At 42.0% G+C, this 22145-nt stretch overlaps 1 protein-coding gene across 2 annotated transcripts; it reads left to right on the top strand.

Annotated features, from left to right (window-relative positions):
* The first annotated feature begins 257 nt into the window (after window positions 1-257).
* nup50 (nucleoporin 50) lies at window positions 258-20309 on the top strand. 2 transcript variants are annotated; one of them, XM_042079081.1, is made up of 8 exons: window positions 258-392; window positions 4062-4144; window positions 9354-9437; window positions 11158-11395; window positions 12639-13466; window positions 14641-14728; window positions 14996-15114; window positions 18787-20309. In XM_042079081.1, the coding sequence occupies exons 2-8, from the start codon at window positions 4076-4078 to the stop codon at window positions 18984-18986; spliced, it is 1626 nt and encodes a 541-aa protein (XP_041935015.1). In that variant the 5' UTR covers window positions 258-392; window positions 4062-4075; the 3' UTR covers window positions 18987-20309. The 2 variants fall into 2 exon arrangements, with proteins under 2 accessions (XP_041935015.1, XP_041935014.1); XM_042079080.1 differs by having other exon boundaries at window positions 14638-14728.
* The last annotated feature ends 1836 nt before the right edge of the window (window positions 20310-22145 follow it).

Here is a 22145-nt window from a genome sequence, read left to right as displayed (position 1 = left end):
CACACACACACACAGTCTCACAAGCTAGGCCTACTTTGCCTTCAGTGTGAGTAGGGGTGAAATGTATTTTGGCTGCGTGGTGTATCTCAGCGTTGCATCTCAAGTCTAAACATATAGGCTACCACACACAATCCAGCCTCTGTTGGAGGCAGTACATTTTGGGCACTTTCTGCTTTGTGTCGGGAAACTACAATTCCCATAAGGAAATTGAACTGCCTCAGATATTATACGCATGCGTGTTGTAGTATCAGGACGCGCGAATATTCCGTTTTGTAAAATGGCGGCGTGAAAAGGGCCCGGCATTTAATTTTGAAAAAGACAGATTGCTATTGCGTAACGTTTTAATTCAACGGATTATTGGGGCTTTTAGTGACTATTTCAAGAAAGTAAAGGTATGTCGTGTCTTTTTACAGCACTTTTGCATTGATATTAGCCAGAATCTTTACTCTGACTAGGCTCTACCGTCAAGCTAACCTTGGCATTGCTAGCCAGTTAGCTAACTTGCAGTGGTCTTCTTCGCATTGCGTTAGCATTCTAGCTAAATATGAACCGAGTCAGATGTTCCCAGCTAGTATGTGTTACACATGGTTACTATTTTAGCCTAAATATTTTACCCTCGTGGTTCATAGTGAAATGTCGCGGATGTCTCCATTGGCAGACAGATTTTTAGGTTCGTGATCACAGGACAACTTTAACGTTAACCATAGACGTTACGCCAGGCTTGGCTTTCAAACTACCTTTAGCTTAAGTTTGTGTGCTAGTAGGAGTTCATAATGTTTAACCCGTTACAGCTAGCTTTAGTTTAGTTAGCTAAATGTGAACTATTTGTTAACTATAAACGATATCGTTAAGTGTTTTTGTGTCTGACATGCTATTTACTCTAGACTACATTAGCTAACTTGTGTCTTTATTTTGCCAGCCAGCTGTTGCACAACAATTTGTGTTTAGTGAGGAAGTTAAAGTTACCTATAACTACGCCAGTTGGCCTCGTCTTATAACAAAAGAAGCATGAATTTGCCATCATATGTTAATATTTGGTATCAGCAGTATAGCTAGAGAAGAGTTGTAACATTAATGTTAGTACTGTTAGTACTAAGTAAGTAACTAACTAAGTTAATGTACAATTCGTCAATGTTAACGTCAATTCACCTTTGTACTCACTCAGTTCATGTAACGTTAGTACTAGCAACCACATTAAATAAAGATGCGATTATACCAACATTTAATTCGTTTAGCTCAAGATTGACAGGTAGACTCAGATTAATAGTTAGAGCCTAGCGTTTTGTCGACATTTTCATAACGTCGGTGTGGTTACACAAATCAGACTTAATCATATGTGGAAGTGAAGTAAATATCCATTGATAAGGCCTATGTACCACTCTGCAGTAGAAACACGTTGTCCTGTTTCCCTAAAGTTCATGCACTCACCTGTATGTAGGGACTTGCCCATTAAGACATCTCTCTCTTCACACCCACACCAAGAATTACCTGATACTACTTGACAGTTAGAAACCAACACGTGGACACATAAAAGTAATAAAGAAGCAGTCCCAATAACAAAAAACTTATGTATGATTAATGGTGGAAAGTGCACTCAAAACACATTTGATAGGACTAATGGCCTGACCAAGCCATGAGCGCTTGGGAAGGTGTCAAGAACCCAAGGCTAGGAACGATTAATCGAAAAACCTGAAATTGAGAACCAGATTAAGTCATACATTATTTTTAATTAAAAACTGTAGAAGGTAAATTCAACAATATGATTAATTGACTTCTTGACTATGGCTCTGATTGACATGGCAACATGTCAATCACCTGTCAAGGGGAAGAACCTTGATTTCTGATTGGACATGTAACTTATGGAAACTAGGAAATCCTGAGATATCGTGTATTGCATACAAGGCGCAGCATCATAACTCAGACTTCAGATTGTGTGCCCCTTCTCACTGGGAACTGGTTTTCTGCAGATTCATTGATTCACTCTGCTGCTTAGTGGTACTGGGTCAGACTTGGTCATGCTGTGTCAAGTGGTGTAGTCTAGTTAGCTGTAGTGGATATACTGTGATCAACCTCAAATGTTAATACCTATTAGTGTTGTCACGATACCAAAATTATGACTTCGATACGATACCTGCCATAAATATCACGATGCTCGATACTGAAACGATACTACGGCGAAATCTGCGGAAAGATATCTGGAAAAAAAAGGACTCATACCTCCTCCAAGTGTATTGAGTCATTTGTGTTGAATTCGGTGCACTTTTGTAGTGTGCAGGTCAATTCTGGGTTCTAAACTTCCTACATAATTATTATTTTTATAGTCAGTAAAATAGTAGGCCTATTTTGTGTGATTAAGTCCTTTATTTTTTGTTATAGTTCATTTACATTGTGTTGTGTTTTGCCAATAAAGTAGCTTTAAATAGCCAAACTAGGCTAGATCAAGGTCAAATTACTGCATGCAAATCACTGAATGCTATGCAGATGGGCCTAATCTTTAGGCCATCTGATGTACAGTATAGGCTTCCCTAGGCCTTCCCGTTTTCATGGGATTTCTTTGACAGTTGCAAAGGGAAAATTGTGAGGATGGTCTTCCTTGCGCCCAGTGTACAAGTACGACGTTCCAACCACTCAGGTCTTCGTCAGATAGGCCTACACCATTACCTGTTGCAATATGTCTGTGTGCATTCCTACATTAGCCTACGTCTATTTCTTTGATAACATGATTTGCTACCACGTAACAATAAGCCGCTATTATTATTAGGACTCAACACGCTTTGGTGGTATTGCTGTGGGCTTTAATTAGCGCATTTCGGGTGTCCTATCCTACATCTGGGCAATACTTATTGAACAAATACGGCATGTAGACATATTTGATATGGTCTACATGCCATGACAAATATTACCAGTAGTACTGACCGAACATGAAATAGATTGTTTACAAGTTATGGTAATGTTATTCTGGCGTGAACATTGCGCTTTCATCACGTTAGCACCCTATGATTACAACTTGTTATATCTCGTCAAAATGATTACAGCTCGTTATGTCTCGTCAAAATTCATTGATGAAGGAAGGTTCACTTTATCCCAGAGAACCATACTCGTTAGAGTATGGCTAGACTAAAACAGAAGAGAAGAACTTGCCACTAACCATGTAGTCGTTTTTTCTATAGTATATTCGTTAACCTGTTCTTTGAACAAAAATGTTGGGATATGTCTGCGAGGTGTTTAGCCAAGTTCCATGAGTAGCCTACTGCTTTTAAATGACTTTGAAACATATTTCACAAACGGGCCTCTGTGTACCTGATGGCTTGCCTTCACTATTCGCGATGTATCCGAAATAGTTGCAGATTTCACTTCACCTTTTGTTTTATCCACAAGGCCGAGGACGGTCGGCAAAGAACTACTGTATGTTGACGTTGGCTGCGCACTCACTCACTTACTCAGAGCTACCTGCTTGACATGCCCACTTGCCTAGATGCGTGCAAGGAGCAGTGAGAGCAGCAGTTCACGCAGACACAGAACGTTAATTTTAATAAAGTATCAATTCTAAAAACGTCGGAAATCGTATCGTTTTTTGCGTGAAAGCAGCATGATACCTTTTTAGTATCGATACACCGTGCAACACTAATACCTATCCGGTATACTGAGATGGTGATGCTTTTTAAGTGGGTACTGCATAGTCCTGAATATCACGTAGACTACACCACTGCCTGTGTCCATTGTCAGTACTTGTGAATTAAAACTTCTTGGGTCGTGTTTTTCCGGAGTGCTATTAGTGCTTATCCAGACAGCTAATTGGTTATTTATTGTATTATTATTGTGGGTTTCCACCACAGAATTTAGGCCTCTGTTAACTTAGTCCCAGTTGCTGCTTTTGCTTTTGTTTATGCTTTTACTTGCTGTACAGTTACAATCATAGAAAAAAATGTAATGCGCTACTGTAATAAAGAAGGGAAAGCTCTGTCTCCATAGGAACGCAGCCTCGCTGTCCTCCTTTTGTTGACACTTACAACCATCAAAGGCAAATGCTTTGGGCTCTGATTGATGTCCTCTTGTAACAGGTATCAGTACTGACATGGCGAAGAGGATTGCAGACAAGGAGCTGACAGACCGAAACTGGGATCAGGAGGATGAATCTGAGGAGGTAATGACTTAGAAGGCCTCCATAAGCCTTTTTGACTAGCTCTAGCGGGCAAACTAAAAAAGGCACTCCTAAACCTTGCAAACACCTGGCACAGATAAAAGCATGCTAGCTGATGTCCTTTAAGGCCTCCTACACAGTATAGAACATATGGAATTAGATTTTTAGTCATTTCCAGTTCTGGATAAGTATGGAAAAAAGAAACAAGGGTATGGAGAAGTATTTGTGTTTCCAGACTTTTACATCTACAGTACAAATCACTTCACTCAGATCATAATGAACCACTCCTACTGTTATGTAGCTTAACTGTCAGTCCACATTGTCAAGAGACAATTATATGGGGGTCCTCAGAAAAATGTCTCTCCCACAAGGGGACCCTGGAACCAAAACCAAATTGAGAACCCATGGTCTATGAAAGTGCCCTACACCATTGTGCACTGGTATGTTTGCGTAGGTCTGCTATTTTGTACATGGATACTGTATTATCTGATAAATATATTTTTCCATAATTTAAGTTAGGGCCCCTAGTTTTTTTGAGTGTCTGAGGTCAAATTTCCAACATTGCGCTAATGACATTTCCATTTGACATAAAGTTAGGGCTGCACGATTATGGCCAAAATGATAATCACGATTATTTTTATCAATATTGAGATCACGATTATTTATCACGATTATTAATTAATTTTAGTGAGAAAAATATTTTTTCCCTAAACATATTGGACTTGCTATCTGGCTCACCCAAATTCTTCCCCTCACATTTACTCCCCTAAATTACTGCAAATATAGATTTGACTGCGACTTCCAAACTTCCAAACAACTTCCAAACAAATGTTTTGTGCGTGCTACTTTGTTAATATTTGCTCCCCATTAGCCACTTAAGCTCTGCTTCTTGTTCATGAGTTTACTGTAATCGTTTAGTCCAGGGGTGTCCAAACTTTTTGACTGAAGGGCCACATTGGGTTTTGAAAATTGGCCAGCGGGCCACACACAAATAATAATAATAATAATAAATATAGCTGCAAGCAGCAATGAGGGGGCCAAGCACGCAGTTCAGCAGTCCAGAAGTCCAGATTTGCCATGCAACTCAATGCTGTGGCATCAGGCATATAGCATTAAGCAGTCACAACAAGTTCTATGTCAAACAACCCAAGATTGGCTGAGTTACAAGGTCAAGTTTCACATCAAAACATAACTGATTTTGTGTGGCTGAACCAGGGCTGAGTGTCGCCGCCCCCTCACCCAGCCAGCCCACCGCCGCAACCGCCCCTGCCCGTCCCACCCCGCCCCACCCTTGCACGCACGCATTAGAATTAACTGGATGGAACTCGCTGTCATCAGTTTCACATCAAAAATAAAAGATTGACTGAGATATGATCACACTTGCTGTGATTTAAACATAGAGGTCAACAATTGACGTCATAGGGTGTGTTGAACTCGGCTTGGCCCAAGGATTCCAATGATACCTCATTTTGCCATTCGGGTCAACAGGTCAAAAGTTACGTCCGTAAACACAAGTCCAACTTTGGCCTGTTGGTGGCGCTAGAGCGCTTGAGGTGCCGGCATGAAACTTGGTGAAATGAATTATTGGACTGTCCCCAATTAGTGTGCAAAATTGTATAACTTTTTACCAGACGGTTCTATGGGCTGCCATTGACTTCCATTGCAAAATAATGCGCATCAGCAACTACTGGCCAAAATGCATTTTTGTCAATTACGGTGCCCCCTAGAGGTCAAATGTCACCAAATTTATTGAGCGTCCTCCCGATGGGGTCTGAGGTACATGTACTAAATTTGGTTTTGATACATGAAAGCGTTGTTGAGATATGAAATCACTTCCTGTTTGGCGGCTTCGCCGCAAATTTCGATTGGCTGTTACGGGCGAATGCTTTTGTCAATCGTTCCAGAAAATTAAACACTGATAAGGCATGGTCTGAAGATGGTCTGAACCAATTTTGGTGAAAGTCAGATGAAATTTGTGACCAGTGAAAATGTTTTATTGTTTTTGATTAAATTCAATATGGCGGCCGAATCAATTATGTTGACATCACAAGTTGGCCTGGGTCAGCCTAAGGACATCCAAAAGTACTACCAGACACCACTAGTATGTTTTAATTCTAAACACATCAACAGCTACAGGCCAAAATGCATTTTCACTAATTACAGCGCCCCCTAGAGGTCAAAGGTCACCAGATTTTTTGAGTGCTCTACAGATGGGGATATAAGTCCATGTACTAAGTTTGGTTATGACAGATGAAAGGGTTGCTGAGATATGAGCTCACTTCCTGTTTGGCGGCTTCGCCGCATATTTCAATTGGTTGTTACGGGCGAACGGTTTTAGTTCCGAAGACAAAAATCGATAACTTTTGTGCGGATTGGTCTGAAGATCATATGTATTAAGTTTCGTTAAAATCGGACAAACTATGTGAGGCGTGAAACTTTAGTTTCACTTTCGATAAAATCCAATATGGCGGAAAATCCATCATGGCGGAAATTGACGTCATAGGGTGCGTTGAACTCGGCTTGGTCCAAGGATTCCAACGATACCTCATTTTTGACAATCGGGCAAACGGGTCAAAAGTTACTTGCGTGAACGCACGTCCAACTTTGGCCTGTTGGTGGCGCTAGAGCCCTCGAGGAGCCGACATGAAACTTGGTGAAATTAATCATGGGCCTGTCCCCAATCGGTGTGCCAAATTTCACAACTTTTTACCATACGGTTCTATGGGCTGCCATAGACTCCCATGGCGGAAGCGTAATAATAATAATAGGGAAGAAAACATAGAATCACTATGGGTTGCCCTGCAGCTTCGCTGCTTGGCCCCCAATAATAATAATTATGTTTTGTATTATTTAAATGACAAAATAATTTTGTTGTAGAAAAATAATTTCTTAAGAAATACTGTTAATTTGATGCTGTTTAATTCATTTATAAATGGTGCACTGTCACTTTAAGACTCTTTGCCAGCTCCACTCAAATAGCCTATGGCTAGTGCTGTGCCTATGGCTGTGCCCTCTCACAGTTTAAGATTGGTCAGTAGTGGGAACTACTGTTGCCATCGCCCTCTCTCCCACGGTCAAATGCATCCCCAATTAAATGGACTAGCATAACGTAGTTAGATCTGCTGCAATGGAGATACTATGTATCTCTATGTGACAAGCTGTTTTGACATTGACATTGTAAACGTTCTCTAAGAAGAGTGTAAAGCAGTTTGTAGTAGCCTAAAGTTAACCACAACGTCGTCTATCGCTGGAAAAAAATAGCGAGCGGCCTATGATAAACTAATAAATGCTCGGCGGGCCGGATTTAAGTGCATGGCTGGCCGCAGTTTGGACACCCCTGGTTTAGTCATTCGTTGATATGTAAAACACTGACGTGTAGGCTACATTTTCATTATTGTTCACTCGTTTTGAGTAGGCTGTGTCTTGAAACGCATATGCATTGTAGGTTGCACATGAAGCTTATAAAATAGGCCTACATGAATAAAATTCACGGATCCCGTCGTTAGCTCAACTCTTATTACAGTAGGCTATAGGCTATCGGAGGAAGCAAACAAGGACTAAAAGTTAACGTGATAAAAAAAGGCATGTGTGGTTTACGTCATGTGATGTGTTTCACGGTATGAGTTGAGAGCCCTGCTTTGCTTATATTTTTGGTTAACTTAACTTGCCTGAAATCAGAAATATTTTCGAACAATGGATGATCCGCTTCGAGGGACAAGCTCTTGGCCTTCTGCTGTGCCACACATTTGATTTTTGATCGTCGTTTATTGTATAGTCTAACTAGCCTACTAATAGTTAACATAATGTCACTAGTCCACAGTGCATCAGGCTGAACAGTGCAGGGAACAGCTGTCATTGGTAGGCTGCATGCAGGCACATGGTCAGACAGGTTTAAGGAGCGCTTGATTTGTTTTGTAGCGGAGCGTTCTATGGGTTGCCAGGTCGGTTCTATGGGTAGAGCACGCATTTGAAATATCGCTCGATCACGCAAATTTGATCGTGGGAAGCCAAAATCGTGATCGTGATTAAAATTCGATTAATTGTGCAGCCCTACATAAAGTACAGTCTATGAGCTCCACTCGGGGAAAACAAAACCTTGTGGTTGTATTTATTCACTATTTAACTATGACGCACTAGATAAAATGGCAAAAGTTTTACAGTCTGAAGTTGACGACAGCTTTATTGAGTGAGTGCCCGTACAAACTACCAGCTGGCTCATAAAAATATGACCCGACTAAATGAACGAATAAGCTTAGTAAGTGTCATTTTTTAATTCACTTCGGTTGTCCATACGTTTGCTTTCACAAAGTTATCCTAAACCAGAAGATAGATAGATAGATAGATAGATACTTACTTTATTGATCCTCAAGGGGAAATTCAAGGGTCTCAGTAGCATACAGACATAACACACAACATGCACTTACAGCAGAAATGGTAAACATAAGTATAAGTATAAACATATAACTAAACTCCACTGTACAATAAGACAGTAGAAGATAAGACAGATAAGAAAACTAACAAAACTAAATACTAAATACACTATATAAGTTAAATTAAGAAAGTCCAATGTGCTTGAGGGTGATCAAGCATAAGACGCCTGTAGTGACAAGTGGCTTGTAGAAGTGGCTGCAATGTCGAGAATATGGTCAGAAAAATCTACCAAGAAGTTTGAAATTAGAGTATGGGAAATGTATAGAATTTTAAAATGGAAAATGTGTGGGAACCCTAAATATAATACATCATGCAAAATTTATTACATTTTTGAGGGGTAGTCCATCCAGGACCACATAATTGCATAGCCATAGCATAGCTATATAACGCATGACCGTTCTGAGCAGGTAACTTATTGTCCACGTTTATCATTATAAATGCTTGTGTTTTGTTATTGCATGGTGCCGAGTCTACCGACTTCACCCTGAACCAGCTATAGAAATAATGCTGTCTCTTCATCAGACCACATAAAACGTGCCACCTTTTGAATGGTGGTGTCATGTGACTCAGAAAATCAATACAGTTGCAATGTATCACATTAACTAATATGTATTATCCTGTTAGATATGAACTAATTTGGAACAGAAATTATTTATGTGTTGATACCATGTCGCATGGTGATGCTGCACGTTAAACAATACATTGATTGGTTGGTTGATTTGTCAGTTTGTGTGATTAGTGTGAAATGAGAATAATGTTTCCTTTTCTTTTTATCTGACAGGCAGGGACATTTTCCGTGGCCAGTATGGATGTGATGAAAAACAGACCCATCAAGAAGGCCAAACGTCGCAATTTGGGTGGAGAGGTACCAAACAAAACGCATTTCATTTAAGAAAAGAATAAGGGTGGAAAAAAACACCTCCAAAAAAAAATAAAAAATTAAAAAAAATAGATAAAAATCAGGTCACACTCTACCATTCGTTCCCCTGGTAGGACGTGTGTGAATTAGTGTTGCACGGTGTATCGATACTAAAAAGGTATCACGATGCTTTCACGCAAAAAACGATACGATTTCCGACATTTTTAGAATCGATACTTTATTAAAATAATAACGTTCTGTGTCTATATGAACTGCTGCTCGCACTGCTCCTTGAACGCATCTAGGCAAGAGGGCGTGTCAAGCAGGCAGCTCTGAGTGAGTGCGCAGGCAATGTCAACATATTTCTTTGCCGACAGTCCTCTAACCTGACTCTCTGAAATTCATCTGGCGAGAGTCAGGTTAACAGTCCTCGGCCTTGTGGATAAAACAAAAGGTGAAATCTGGAACTATTTCAAATACATCGCGAATATTGAAGGCAAGCCATCAGGTACACAGAGGCCCGTTTGTAAAATATGTTTCAAAGTCATTTAAAAGCAGTAGGCTACGCATGGAACTTGGCTAAACACCTCACAGACATATCCCAACATTTTTAAAGAATTCAAAGAACGACAGGTTAACGAATATGCTATAGAAAACACGACTAGCCTACATGGTTAGTGCCGAGTTCTTCTCTTCTGTTTTAGTCTAGCCTAAGTGAAACGAGGTTCTCTGGAATAAAGTGAACCTTCCTTCATCAATGAATTTTGACGAGACATAACGAGCTGTAATCATAGGGTGCTAACGTGATGAAAGCACAATGTTCATGCTAGAATAACATTACCATAACTTGTAAACTATAAACTTGTAAACTATAACTTGTTCGGTCAGTACTACTGGTAATATGTCATGGCATGTAGACTGCAATTTGTTCAATAATTATTGCCCAGATGTAGGATAGGCTACCCGAAATGTGCTAATTAAAGCCCACAGCATATAATACCACCAAAGCGTGAGTCCTAATAATAATAGAGGCTTATTGTTACGTGGTAGCAAATCATGTTATCAAAGAAATAGACGTAATGTAGGAATGCGCACAGATATATTGCAACAGGTAAATGGTGTAGGCCTATCTGACGAAGACCTGAGTGGTTGTAACGTCATACTTGTACACTGGGCGCAAAGAAGACTCTCCTCACATTTTTTTGACCCTTTGCAACCGTCAAAGAAATCCCATGAACACGGGAAGGCCTAGGGTAGCCTATACTGTACCTCAGATGGCTTAAATATTAGGCCCCTCTGCATAGCATTCAGTGATTTGCATGCAGTAATTTGACCTGGATCTAGCCTAGTTTGGCTATTTAAAGCTACTTTATTGCCAAAACACAACACAATGTAAATGAACTATAACAATCAATAAAGGACTTACTCACACAAAGTAGGCCTACTATTTTACTGACTATAAAAAATAATAATTATGTAGGAAGTTTAGAAGTTTAGAACCCAGAATTGACCTGCACACTACAAAAGTGCACCGAATTCAACACACATGACTCTACACTTGGAGGAGGTATGAGTCCTTTCTTTTTCAGATATTTTAGAATTTCGCCGTAGTATTGTTTCAGTATCGAGCATCGTGATATTTATGGCAGGTATTGTATCGAAGTCATAATTTTGGTATCATGACAACACTAGTGTGAATAATACATGCTGTTTCTCTGTGCTGCAGAGTGAGGGAGGCACTTCGTTTAAGGGATTCAAGGGCTTTGCCCTCTCCGCGTCTGGACCGGCGGCGACAGCAGCAGCAGCCCCCACCTTCTCCGGCTTTGGTAATGGTGCCAGCTTCAAGCCCCTGGCTGGCCTGACCAATGGCAACGGCAGCAGCACCAGTGGAGGCTCTGCCCTGGCCGCCCCAGCCTTCGGCAGCTTCTCCTCCCCTGGTGCCACCAAGCCCTCTACCACCCTTGGTAAGTGCCGCCTCTGTACCCCTGGCAGAACACTCGGATGCTATATAAAAAATATATATAAAATATTATGCTTCTCTTAGCGCGTCATGGAGATTTCACATAATATAGGCTGTGTGTTAATATACAGATATGGACAATATGGTACTGTGGAGACTGATGAGCAATATAGTCATGAACAGTATCTATCAACATGGATGCATAGCACAAAACTACATGCTGAATAGTCTAGGAACCTGGTGAGAACATCTGGTGTGTGTATCTGACAGGTGGTTATCTCTTTCACACAGCTTAAAAATGTATCGTCAGATTTAATTAGAAGATACAGGAGGATGAAGAGAAAATACATTCATTAAATTAAAATGCAGAATAAGGTACCTTGAGATGAGAGGAAAATGTATAGTAGTGATATGGTTCACATATTCTATTTTGACAGTATGGCTTTCATTGTTTGTAAATAGGAAGAGTTGTTACCACAACCATTCTGGCTGTGCTTGTGGCAGAACAATTGCAAGGTAACTATTGCAATTGGATGCTTATAGCTGTCTTTCAATTCTTTATAAACTTTCACTGTTAAAGGTTGGTGGATCTGTTTTGATCAAGACTGTGCTGTATTTAAAAAAAAAAAAAAAAAAATGTAAAAGAAAGAGCATCCTGAAAGCTAAGTGTGAGCTGGACCTAGTCAGTGTTATTCTGAAATGGACTCCAAAAATGCTCTATTGTTGGAGCCTGACTCTTGGCATTCATGGCTAATGGAGCTGAAGCAGTGTGTGTGTGTGTGTGTGTGTGTGTGTGTGTGTGTGTGTGTGTGTGTGTGCTGCAGAGAGTGCTATTTCTATGTAAGGGACAGGAGGGGGAGCAGAGCTGCAGTGCTCTGTGTAGTCACAGAATTCAGATGAATAGTGGGGGTTGGAGAATGGAGGTGTGTGTGTCTGTGTGTGGAGGAGAGGGGGCAGAGGGGGGGCGTCTGCAGAGCTGCATAGTATTGCTATTTCCCCCCCCCCCCCCCCCCCCCTCCCCTCCCCAAGTACTCTCTTGGTGTATCAGAGGCGAGAGAGCAGTTCGGCTTGAGGAATATCAAGGCTGTCAGATTCATTCTCCCTCCTCTCTCTCTCTCTCTCTCTCTCTCTCTCTCTCTCTCTCTCTCTCTCTCTCTCTCTCTCCCCCACTCCCTCCTCCTCTCTTACACGCTCTGTTTCTCTCCCCTCCTCCCTTCCTCCTCCTCCTCTGCTTCGCGGCTCCCCAGGCTCATTGACATTCAACGGCCCCTCCTCCGCGGCCCCCCCATTGGCTGTGGGCGGTGAGCGACAGTGGAACGGCTCCGCCTCCGGGCCGACAGGAGCAGCAGTGAGCGTGGGCAGCAGCAGCAGCAGCAGCATTAACAGCAGCAGCAGCGCAGAGTACAGGCGGCAGCTCACCGCGCTCAACTGCTCCGTGCGCGACTGGATCACCAAGCACGTCAACGACAACCCGCTGTGCGACCTCAACCCCATCTTCCGCGACTATGAGCGGCACCTGGCCAGCATCGAGAAGAAGTACGGCGGCGCAGGAGGAGGAGGCGGCGGCGGCGGCGTGGGGGGGGCTGGCGCCACGGCAACCGGGCCCCCGGCATCCGATGCCAAGAGTGAGGCTGCACCGGCGGAGGGGGTGAAGACTGGGGGACTGCAGCTGACCAGCAGCGGCGGTAGCTCCACAGCTGCCTCCACCTCCAGCAGCAGTGGCACCGCAGCCCCGTCTCTCTTCAGCTTCAGCAAGGACGCCTCCAGCTCCACCACCACCACCTCCTCCTCCTCCTCCTCCTCCCCTGCCTCCTTGCCCTCTGGGGTCACCTTTAACTTCGGCCAGAAGGTGGACTCCTCCGTCCTGTCCTCATTCCCCCCCGGCGGAGGAGCGCCCAGCTTCTCCTTCTCCACCTCTTCATCTGCATTGTCCTCCTCCTCCTCCTCCACCCCCTCCCTCTTCGGTGGTCTGAGCTCGAGCGGCGGCAGCGGAGGAGCGGCTGCCCCCTCGGCGCCCTTCTCCTTCAGCCTGGCCAAGACTGAGGCGCCCAGTGCCGCTGCGGCCCCCAGCACAGGTAAGCACCCTCACCTCACACCCCACCTCGTGCCACCGCACCGCACCTTACCCCACCTCCCCTCACCACAGGGAGCACGCTCCACAGACAGCAGTCCTGTCTCCCATCACCTGGGCAGAGGGCTGCAGATGGACAAGGCAGGTTGAGTCTAGAAGCGGAGAGGGGGACTGACTCTTATTTATACAGGGCTGGTGTGCCAGTGTAGTGACTGGATGCTTCGGAGTTAGAAAGTGAGGGGTTGATTTTGTTTGTTGTGTTGGAGATGTGCTGGATCTAATGGTAGTTTTATTTAACTGGGATTTTCTGTGTCTTGGTTTTGTATTAAATTGTAGCCTAGTTGGTATTAAAACACAAAAAATAAATGACTAGACTAATACATGGTAAATGAATCCCCAAAGTGTTGTAATTCTAGTTTTAAACATTTTGCAATATATTGAGCTCTGACTATGACAAGAAATGCCATATTGATTGTTATGTCTTTGGATACAGTGCACCTTGAGATGTATATGACCTGACCACTGCATCATGTCAAATATTTATATCAGCAATGATGGAGCAAAGATCATAATGCACAAGATTTTCACTAGGGATTTTTTGGACAGCAGACTTTTCTGTTCTGGCTGGAGTAGGAATTATCTAAGAAAATATTAGAATCTTACAGTATAAAAGGACTCTGTTAAGGTTCTCAAATATCACTATAATGCACATATTATAGCCCATACTCATATGACCCACAATTTAATATTTGATATGACACATTTACAGTACAGTTGTAATGACTATAAGAAACCTAATATAATGATGCAATTGACACCTGTCAATTGCCTCTGTAAGTATGGCATGGTATGCTTGTTATGGGTTTGCTGTGCAGGATTAATAACCATTCATTAATAATAATGACAGGAACCTGGACACCGTTCACTGCGAGGAGCACTGCTGGAGGTTGTGCAATACTGACTGCTTGACTACATTTCTTTCTCTCTCTCTCTCTCTCTCTCTCTCTCTCTCTCTCTCTCTCTCCTTCTATCATCCTCTCTGTCTCCTGTCTGTCCCTGCCTCTGTCTTTTTCTTTCTTTCTCTCTCCCCCCCCCCCCCCCCCCCTTTCTCTCTGCATTCCTCTCTCGTCATCCTCTGTCTCTCTCCTGCTCTCCTGTCTCTGTCTCTCTCCCAGCAGATGTTAACGGGGCAGATGAGGACTCCGAGGAGCCGCCTGTTCCCGTGGTCAAAGAGATCAAGGAGAAAGATGCCTTCTACTCTAAAAAGTCAGTGTTCTATAGCCATGTGTCCACACCTACCCGTTCACTTGTACATTTGTATCATACCTGCCTATGTAGTCCATGTCATTGGTGTTGGCTTTTGCTAAATGACCCTTAGTTGGCTGTTGTAGGTAAATTTAAATGTATTTAACGTTGATGGGACAATAAATTAGCTAGATTCACCTGACCAAATGATTCCACAAGGTCCTGTTTGTCTGTTGGTGTTGTGTTGTAATGGTGTCTAACCTGGACTCTGGGTCCCCTCTCCCTCAGGTGTAAGCTGTTCTATAAGAAGGAGAGTGAGTTTAAGGAGAAGGGGGTGGGCACGCTGCATCTCAAGACGGTGGCCGAGGGCAAACTGCAGCTGCTGGTCCGTGCTGACACCAACTTGGGTAAGGACAGTGTCACGACTCTAACACATGTGTACAGACACACACACACACACACACACTAGCAATGCATTTTATTTATGGTGAGTGACTGTTGGCTTAGACACACTCACACAAAGTCATATATCTCACATTTCCAGTTGGTGGGACCAACTCAAGGTTTACTGAAATGGTATGGCTCAGGTGTCATGGTAGCACAAGAGCCATGATCTAGTTGTTTTTGTTAATTTTGAAAGTTTAGCTCATAGTATATGTTTTAACAAGATGATAGCACCCAGTCAGTTATTAAAGAAGCCCTATGCAAGTCTGGTTATTCCTTTGCTGTTTCTGGGTTTTTGCCTGATTTGGGCTCGCATTTTTCACAACATAGCTCCCCCTGCAGCTTCGGTAGCAAGTGACTGCTATGCTAAACCCCCACTGGCTAGCGAGCTAGCCATCAAGAAACCAAGCTACTTACAATTTTAACAGCAACAAAGCCAAGTCGGAGTCCGTTTTGCAGTCTTCTTAGAAACTACAATCTGACTACATTTTCGAGGCCTTCCGCCGAGTCACATTCGGATTTCTTCGGTCCGGGACCAGAAAGTTGCATATTCGGTTTTTCCGCGGAGAAGCACTAGGGGAGACGAAGCCCCCCCCAAACGACCCAAAAAGTGTTGTAGAACCATCAGAACGACTCTCAAACTGCATAATTAAGGTAATTTTTGCTAAAATTGTTGCATAGGGCTTCTTTAATGCCTAGATTCATGACTCATAGTACATTGAATTTTTCGTAGACAACTAAACTGAGGTTGTGGTTTAGACAGACAGTGGTTAATTTTTTGCACTGCACACTTCAAAAATGCTCAGATAAATTGGAGAAATAGTATTGAATAATAGTATTAAAATAGTGGCTAAGCCTAATACCAAGTGTTCATTGCTCCTTTTGACAGTAGTGTAAAAAAAATCGGCCATGATCACTTGAGACGTTTGTGTTGTAATGTCTTCAGCACCAGGGACAGCGACTACATTGTTTAAAGACCCTTTCAATCTGCTCCTAGAAGGTTTTCTGGTTTAAACGCTCAAAATCAACACAGATACTTTGAAATAAAAATTCATCTGAATTTGGCTTTATGCTCTTTTATTTTACAACACTTTTTTTTTTTTGTTTAGCCAAGTTACCTTAACCTCAATGTTGTTTTCTCTGCCACCGGAAATGCCATAGGAACGCGCATGCTTATTTATGCAGTTGAAAGGTTCTATAACTCATGAGGATGGGAAGATGTATACATTACATATGAGTTGAATTAAATGATCTAGTTCAGTTTCACAAATTGTACCAGCCAGACTGGTACTAGGGGAGAAAAAAGACTTGCTCACAAAAACAAGTGGTAGTAAAAAGCTCATAAATGATGCATGTGTGTGTAATGTGATTAACTAACCCAGGAGCCCCATGTGGCAAAATGGTTTCACTTTCATTAGGGCCGACACAGCCATGCTCCATAGGCACACAGTGGAGACGGCTGCAGCAGCTCAAACTATTCCAGTTATAGTGATGTGTATGTGTGTGTGTATTGGATGTACTTTGTGGAGATAAGCGAGCAGGCTTTTGTGGTTCTGCGGCCTAGGTGATCTGATTGTTATTGATGTTGCCTGTGATGTGTTTGTGTCAGTGCATTGTACAGCATGTTTTCAAATTTTTTTTTTTTTCCCCCCTGTGACTCAGATTTTTTTTAACAGGGCCAAAATCAGTTTCAGCAGGTTCTTAGCAAGCTATCTATATAATTTCAATCTCTGCCAGGGTCTTTCTACAGTGACGTAAAACAAACTGATGAGTGTGTTAACCTTGGCTGCTGCCAAAATGCCTTTCAGGCCCCCATAAAAGTGGAAGTAGGCTCTGGAGCTCTAATGCTATTAAACTTGGTGCACGTTGCCAGAAGCAGATACTTTTTCAGAATTGAAAGCTTTCAAGTTTGTGGATAAAATTGATTTTTTTTTCTTTTCTTCTGTCCTCTCCCAATATTTCTTTTCCCCCACGAAAATAACCTGGCATATGCATAAAAGCAGAAAGCGTCTTTCATCTTTGTTTACTGCCTGAGTGGAACGCGTTTGAAACTAGGTCATAATTACGGCCTCTGAAGGGAATTGTTCTGACAGCTTTGCCATTCCAGAAAAACGCTGGCATTCGCATCTCTTCAAGAGGAATGAGAAGCTGCACTTTATTGGTGGGGATGGGGGGGGGGGGGGGGGGGGGGGGGGGGGGGCTGTTCATAGGGAGGAGTCACCTTGAGAAGAGCAATGAATCACAGCACAGATGTGCAGTGTCACCCCCTGGTGGCAAAAGGTTGTATCACAGGATCTTGGCTCTTTGAATGAACCCTTTAAAAAAAGAGATGGATTTCTGTGAATTTCTCTATTTTGTCTTCTAAAGATGGGTAGACATTAATTTGTTCTCTTCCTACTAGAGCAGTAGTCTGTGAATTCTCTTTTGGAATCTATTAATTTTGTTCATATATGACCAGTTTGGTTTCAAAACGCTATATCTCATATAGCATATCTTATAAAAACATTAATAAGTCATGCTATTCAATAGTATATTTTAAGACAATATCAATGAAATTGCAGTTGTGTTTTGATTGAGTAAAGATAAATCAAATAACAATAACTAGGGATGCACGATATATCGGCGGCCGATATATTATTAGCCGATAAGTGAAAAAATGAAAATATTATTATCGGCCCGGAATTCTGGCCGATAATTTGCGCCAATATTTTTTAAAGTCCTAATTTAGGCCTACGTAAGGTCCGTCTGGCTACACTGAGCTACTTGAGCTTGGTTGGCTTTACTTTTTCCTCAATATAATGTCAGCGGTGTGAATGTATTTCACCACTCTAACAAAATCTGTAGATATGCGTTCATTTGGGAATCTGCATCTCAAAATCCTCTCGTGAATGATCCGCCATTTAACCTTAACAGAGCGGCGCTCAGGCCTATCTAGAGCCGTCTTGTGCTGGTTGTGTTTGCACTTTACCGCACCTGGTCGGGGAAACAAATAAACAAACTCGTTAGTGGGACGTACATAAGTAGGCCTAGTTCTAAGTTGTGTTTTAGTATTATATTTGCATTACTTTAGCTTGGGTTTTGTATTATTACCTAGAAATATGCTAACCATTCGTGCTTCAGTTCCAGACAGGTCATCATAATAAGTTATTAAAACCTTCGGGGCTAACTCCTTTTATTTCTGCTGCAGCAGGTTGTGCGCAACAGAGTAGACGGGTCTCAGACAGTCTGAGGAGTTTTATTCAGTTACTCGCAGTTGAAACTAAACCTAAGTTTCCCCCACAAACACTGATTTGGTCGCTATACTGTAGCTTATTCCAAGCTGAGCCGTTTATGAGCGTTTAGTCCTAAATGAAAACGATTCAAACTCTCTAGCCACTCACTCGCAATTCACTGACGTCAGGTTCACTTAAAGGATCCACACATACTGTAGGGCTAGGCTACTGTTATGTTGTTGACTCCACTGAAATTACCTGGAAAACAACAACAAAATATTTATGAAAATTCATTAAAATAGGATATAGGGTTTTGGAACCAAACTCTTAATATATTGTTCATATATAGATTGTTCATCATGATTATATATTACTAATTGGCTAACTTAATCTTATGATGTCTTTGTGCTCTTTGTTTTCTAGGAAACATTCTACTGAACATCATGGTGTCATCCAACATGCCCTGCTCGCGCACAGGCAAGAACAATGTGATGGTGGTGTGCGTGCCGAACCCGGCGGTGGACGACAAGAACCCCAGCACGCCCGTGCCCATGCTGATCCGTGTCAAGACTGCGGAGGACGCCGACGAGCTGCACAAGCTCATGCTGGAGAAGCGGGCCTGAAGAGCGCCGTCTCAGACTCTCTACCCCACCCCACTCACTCATCCACCTACTGAACCCCCCCCACCCCACCCCACCCCACCCACTCAGATCTTAAACCCGCAGCTCACAAAAACCAAACCCAAACGTGGCCCGCCCACCCCATTCCCCAGACACACTCAGCCCTCGGTATTATCTGTCATACCCCCAAATGTGGCTACCCCCAAATGTGGCTACCCCCCCATCATTCGCTGTGTCAACAAGCTCAGCTATGTGTTCAAACGAAAGAGGAAAGGGACTCCTTTTTTTTTTTTTTCTTTTTTTTTTTTTTTCTTCTTTCTTTTTTTCAAGGTAGTGTTCATGCAGGATGGCTTAAAGAGGCAGGCTCCTGAGTGGTTGATTAGGATCCAGGAAGGCCTGTTGTCCAGAACATTCCTTTGGGTTTTTAGTCCTTTTTTTTTTATCTCCCCCCCCCCCCCCCCCCCCACCCCCAGCTGCTATCGGTTAATTTAAGAGATTAGACAAAAGTGAATCACAAAAGGTTTTGTTTTTAAACGGACAATTTTTATGGTGATGTTGGTTTGTTATTTTGTTCGTTTCTTTTCGCCAGGTTGCAAATGCGTCAGGTAGGGCAAAGTTTGAAATTGTTATAGGAGTGTGAATGGAGGTTTGTCTGTGGCTTGAATGTGTTTTTTCTATTTGCCAGGCTTGCACTTTTTAGGAAAAGGAAAAAAAAACAACAACAAAATGGTGGCTGTGAAGGCAGCATCTGCAATCTCATCTTTTAAGAGTCGAAAGACGGGAAAGCGGATGATGTGTATATGAAACAGTTTTGTGACGACTGAATGGAAGTGGTAGTTTACTTTTTCTTCTTTTTTTTTTTCCTCTGCAGATGATTTGGCATAATCAGAATGTTGAATGATCTAACAATCATTTCTGATGTAATGTTTTTTTTTTGGTCCTGTGTAAACGTGTGTGTGTGAGTGTATTGTGGATGGATGGATGCATGCATGTGTGTGGTTGTGCGTTTTGGCACTTGCTGTAATTGACTATTTATTCTTCAATGAGGGTGTAAATGGACGCTGTATACCCCACCCATCCTCCTTGGAATGGCATGATGCCCAAAAGTGCACCTCTTCCTCCAGTTCCACTGCGGATGTTTGCCACCAAGCGATAGTTTCCCTATTGCTCCATTCAGTGTCTCACCACGGATCTCATGGAGGTTGTTTTGTTCTGTTTTTATTTTCTTTCTTTTTTTCCAAGTGACCTTTGTAAGGCCTTTAACAGTGACAGCGCCTGGTAACATCTGTAGATTGATCAATTGGAGAATAAACTACACCGAACAAAGTTGCTTTTTACTAATGCACTACTACAACTGTCCTAGTGTCTGACCAGTGTCTACCTTGACTGATGAGCACCACGGGTGATGTGAAACTTCAGTAGCAAGGCGATTGAAGGAACAGCTTTAAATGTCCATCAGGAAGTATTTTGGAACACAGATTAGGTAATCTTCTGCTTTGGGGGACTAAATGCACCGTTATCTTTGTTCAAGTTATTGACTACAAGAATAAGTATAGGATCTCTACAGCATCTTTTTATCGCTGCATATTGCTTTTTAGATCAGACTTAGACAGTGGTCATTAAGGTGTAAAGCCTGGACTAGAACTCCTGACTACTGCACATCCTGACTGGGAAGTTGGGTTGAAGGACTACAGTTTCAAGTTGGATGTCTTCTGGTCCTCAAACTTGTGTGTGTTCTCGGTGAGTCAGACTTTTTAGAAGTGCGTGTGTGCATGTTTGCAGAACCATGCACGCTTAGAAAAAAGGTTCTACAAGGAACTTAAAAATGTTCCATCCTTTGATACAAATAAGGTACCCAAAATGGTTCCAAATGGATCCTTTTAAAAACCTACATATGATTATCAACCATACAGGGTGCTATTTTTCTGCATTGGAATGGTTCTATATGGAATATAAGAATGCCACAGACCCAGCCCACATATTTTTTTTTTTTTTAAAGACATCACATATCAGAAAGGGTTGATATGTAATCTTAAAATAAAACGCATAACTGTGTTTGTGACACTGACACTAAAGGCAAAATACTGTTGTCATTTCTGTTGTAATTATGCGTTGATGCTACAAACCATCAGGTAGATGGCCATCCACAACACCTTCCTGTGCATAGGGCTTAATGTAGAGGTGCTGGAGGCAGGAACAGATATACACAAATTTAATTGTACAGTGTTGAATATGTTCACGTGTATTGTGAATATGAACTTTCTTTTTATGACTATTAGTCCAGTTGCTACAGCTTTTATAGCTATAGTAAACGTACAAGGTCCAAGAATCTTCACCTTATACGGCGGACATCAACTCCATCCCAGGAAGAAGTACAGACACATAATACAAGTAAGCATTCGGTGCCCCACTTTGTGATTTGCATTTAACCCAGAAGTGATGTCTGATTATCTCCTAAACTGTCCTTTATATATATTTCAAGAATGGTCTTCTCCTTAATGGTATTCCTGACGACAATTCTCTTTAAATAACGTTGTCATTTTGCCCATTAGTTGTTCTACCTTATACACATCCCAATAAGCCACAATAAACACTAACGAGAAAAAAAAAAAGAAAGTAGCATTTACCCATAATCCTTAGAAGCGACTCACCAACATCACTCAACATAACCATTGAAATATCACCTTTTGTTGGTGAAACAGTTCCAGTTCTATGCTAAAGAACCTATGTGGTTCTATATAGCACCCTTCAGAACCCTTTTTTCTAAGAGTGTGGTCAGCCAATGTGTAAGTAAATGTAACAAGGGAGGGGAGTGAATTGAAAGTGGGACAATTCTTTTCTGATAATCTGTATTTTCATAAAGGAGGAAAAACATACAGACACTTGGGAAATGATACAACAGAAGTATGGGTGGAACATGCACATTGACTTCCTAAATCATTTTTTGTTTAAATGGATACAAAAAGCAATTTTTTAAAAGCATAAAACAAAGGTGTATGTACTCATAGACCTCACAAGCTATCTTCATTGGATTGACAGGGATATTTCTTACCCAGAAGCTTACAGGAAATAAATATAAATAAATACTGTCTCAAAGTGTTGAAAAAAAGCATTTAAAAATGGCGCTAGAGTGTATACCTCTGCTTTTCCGCTCTCAGTTCA

This window comes from Alosa sapidissima, chromosome 22, assembly GCF_018492685.1.
Source record: "Alosa sapidissima isolate fAloSap1 chromosome 22, fAloSap1.pri, whole genome shotgun sequence".
In the NCBI taxonomy this organism is placed as follows: Eukaryota; Metazoa; Chordata; class Actinopteri; order Clupeiformes; family Clupeidae; genus Alosa; species Alosa sapidissima.
The sequence above is the reverse complement of the archived record's forward strand: the minus strand, read 5'-3'. Positions and strand labels throughout refer to the sequence as shown.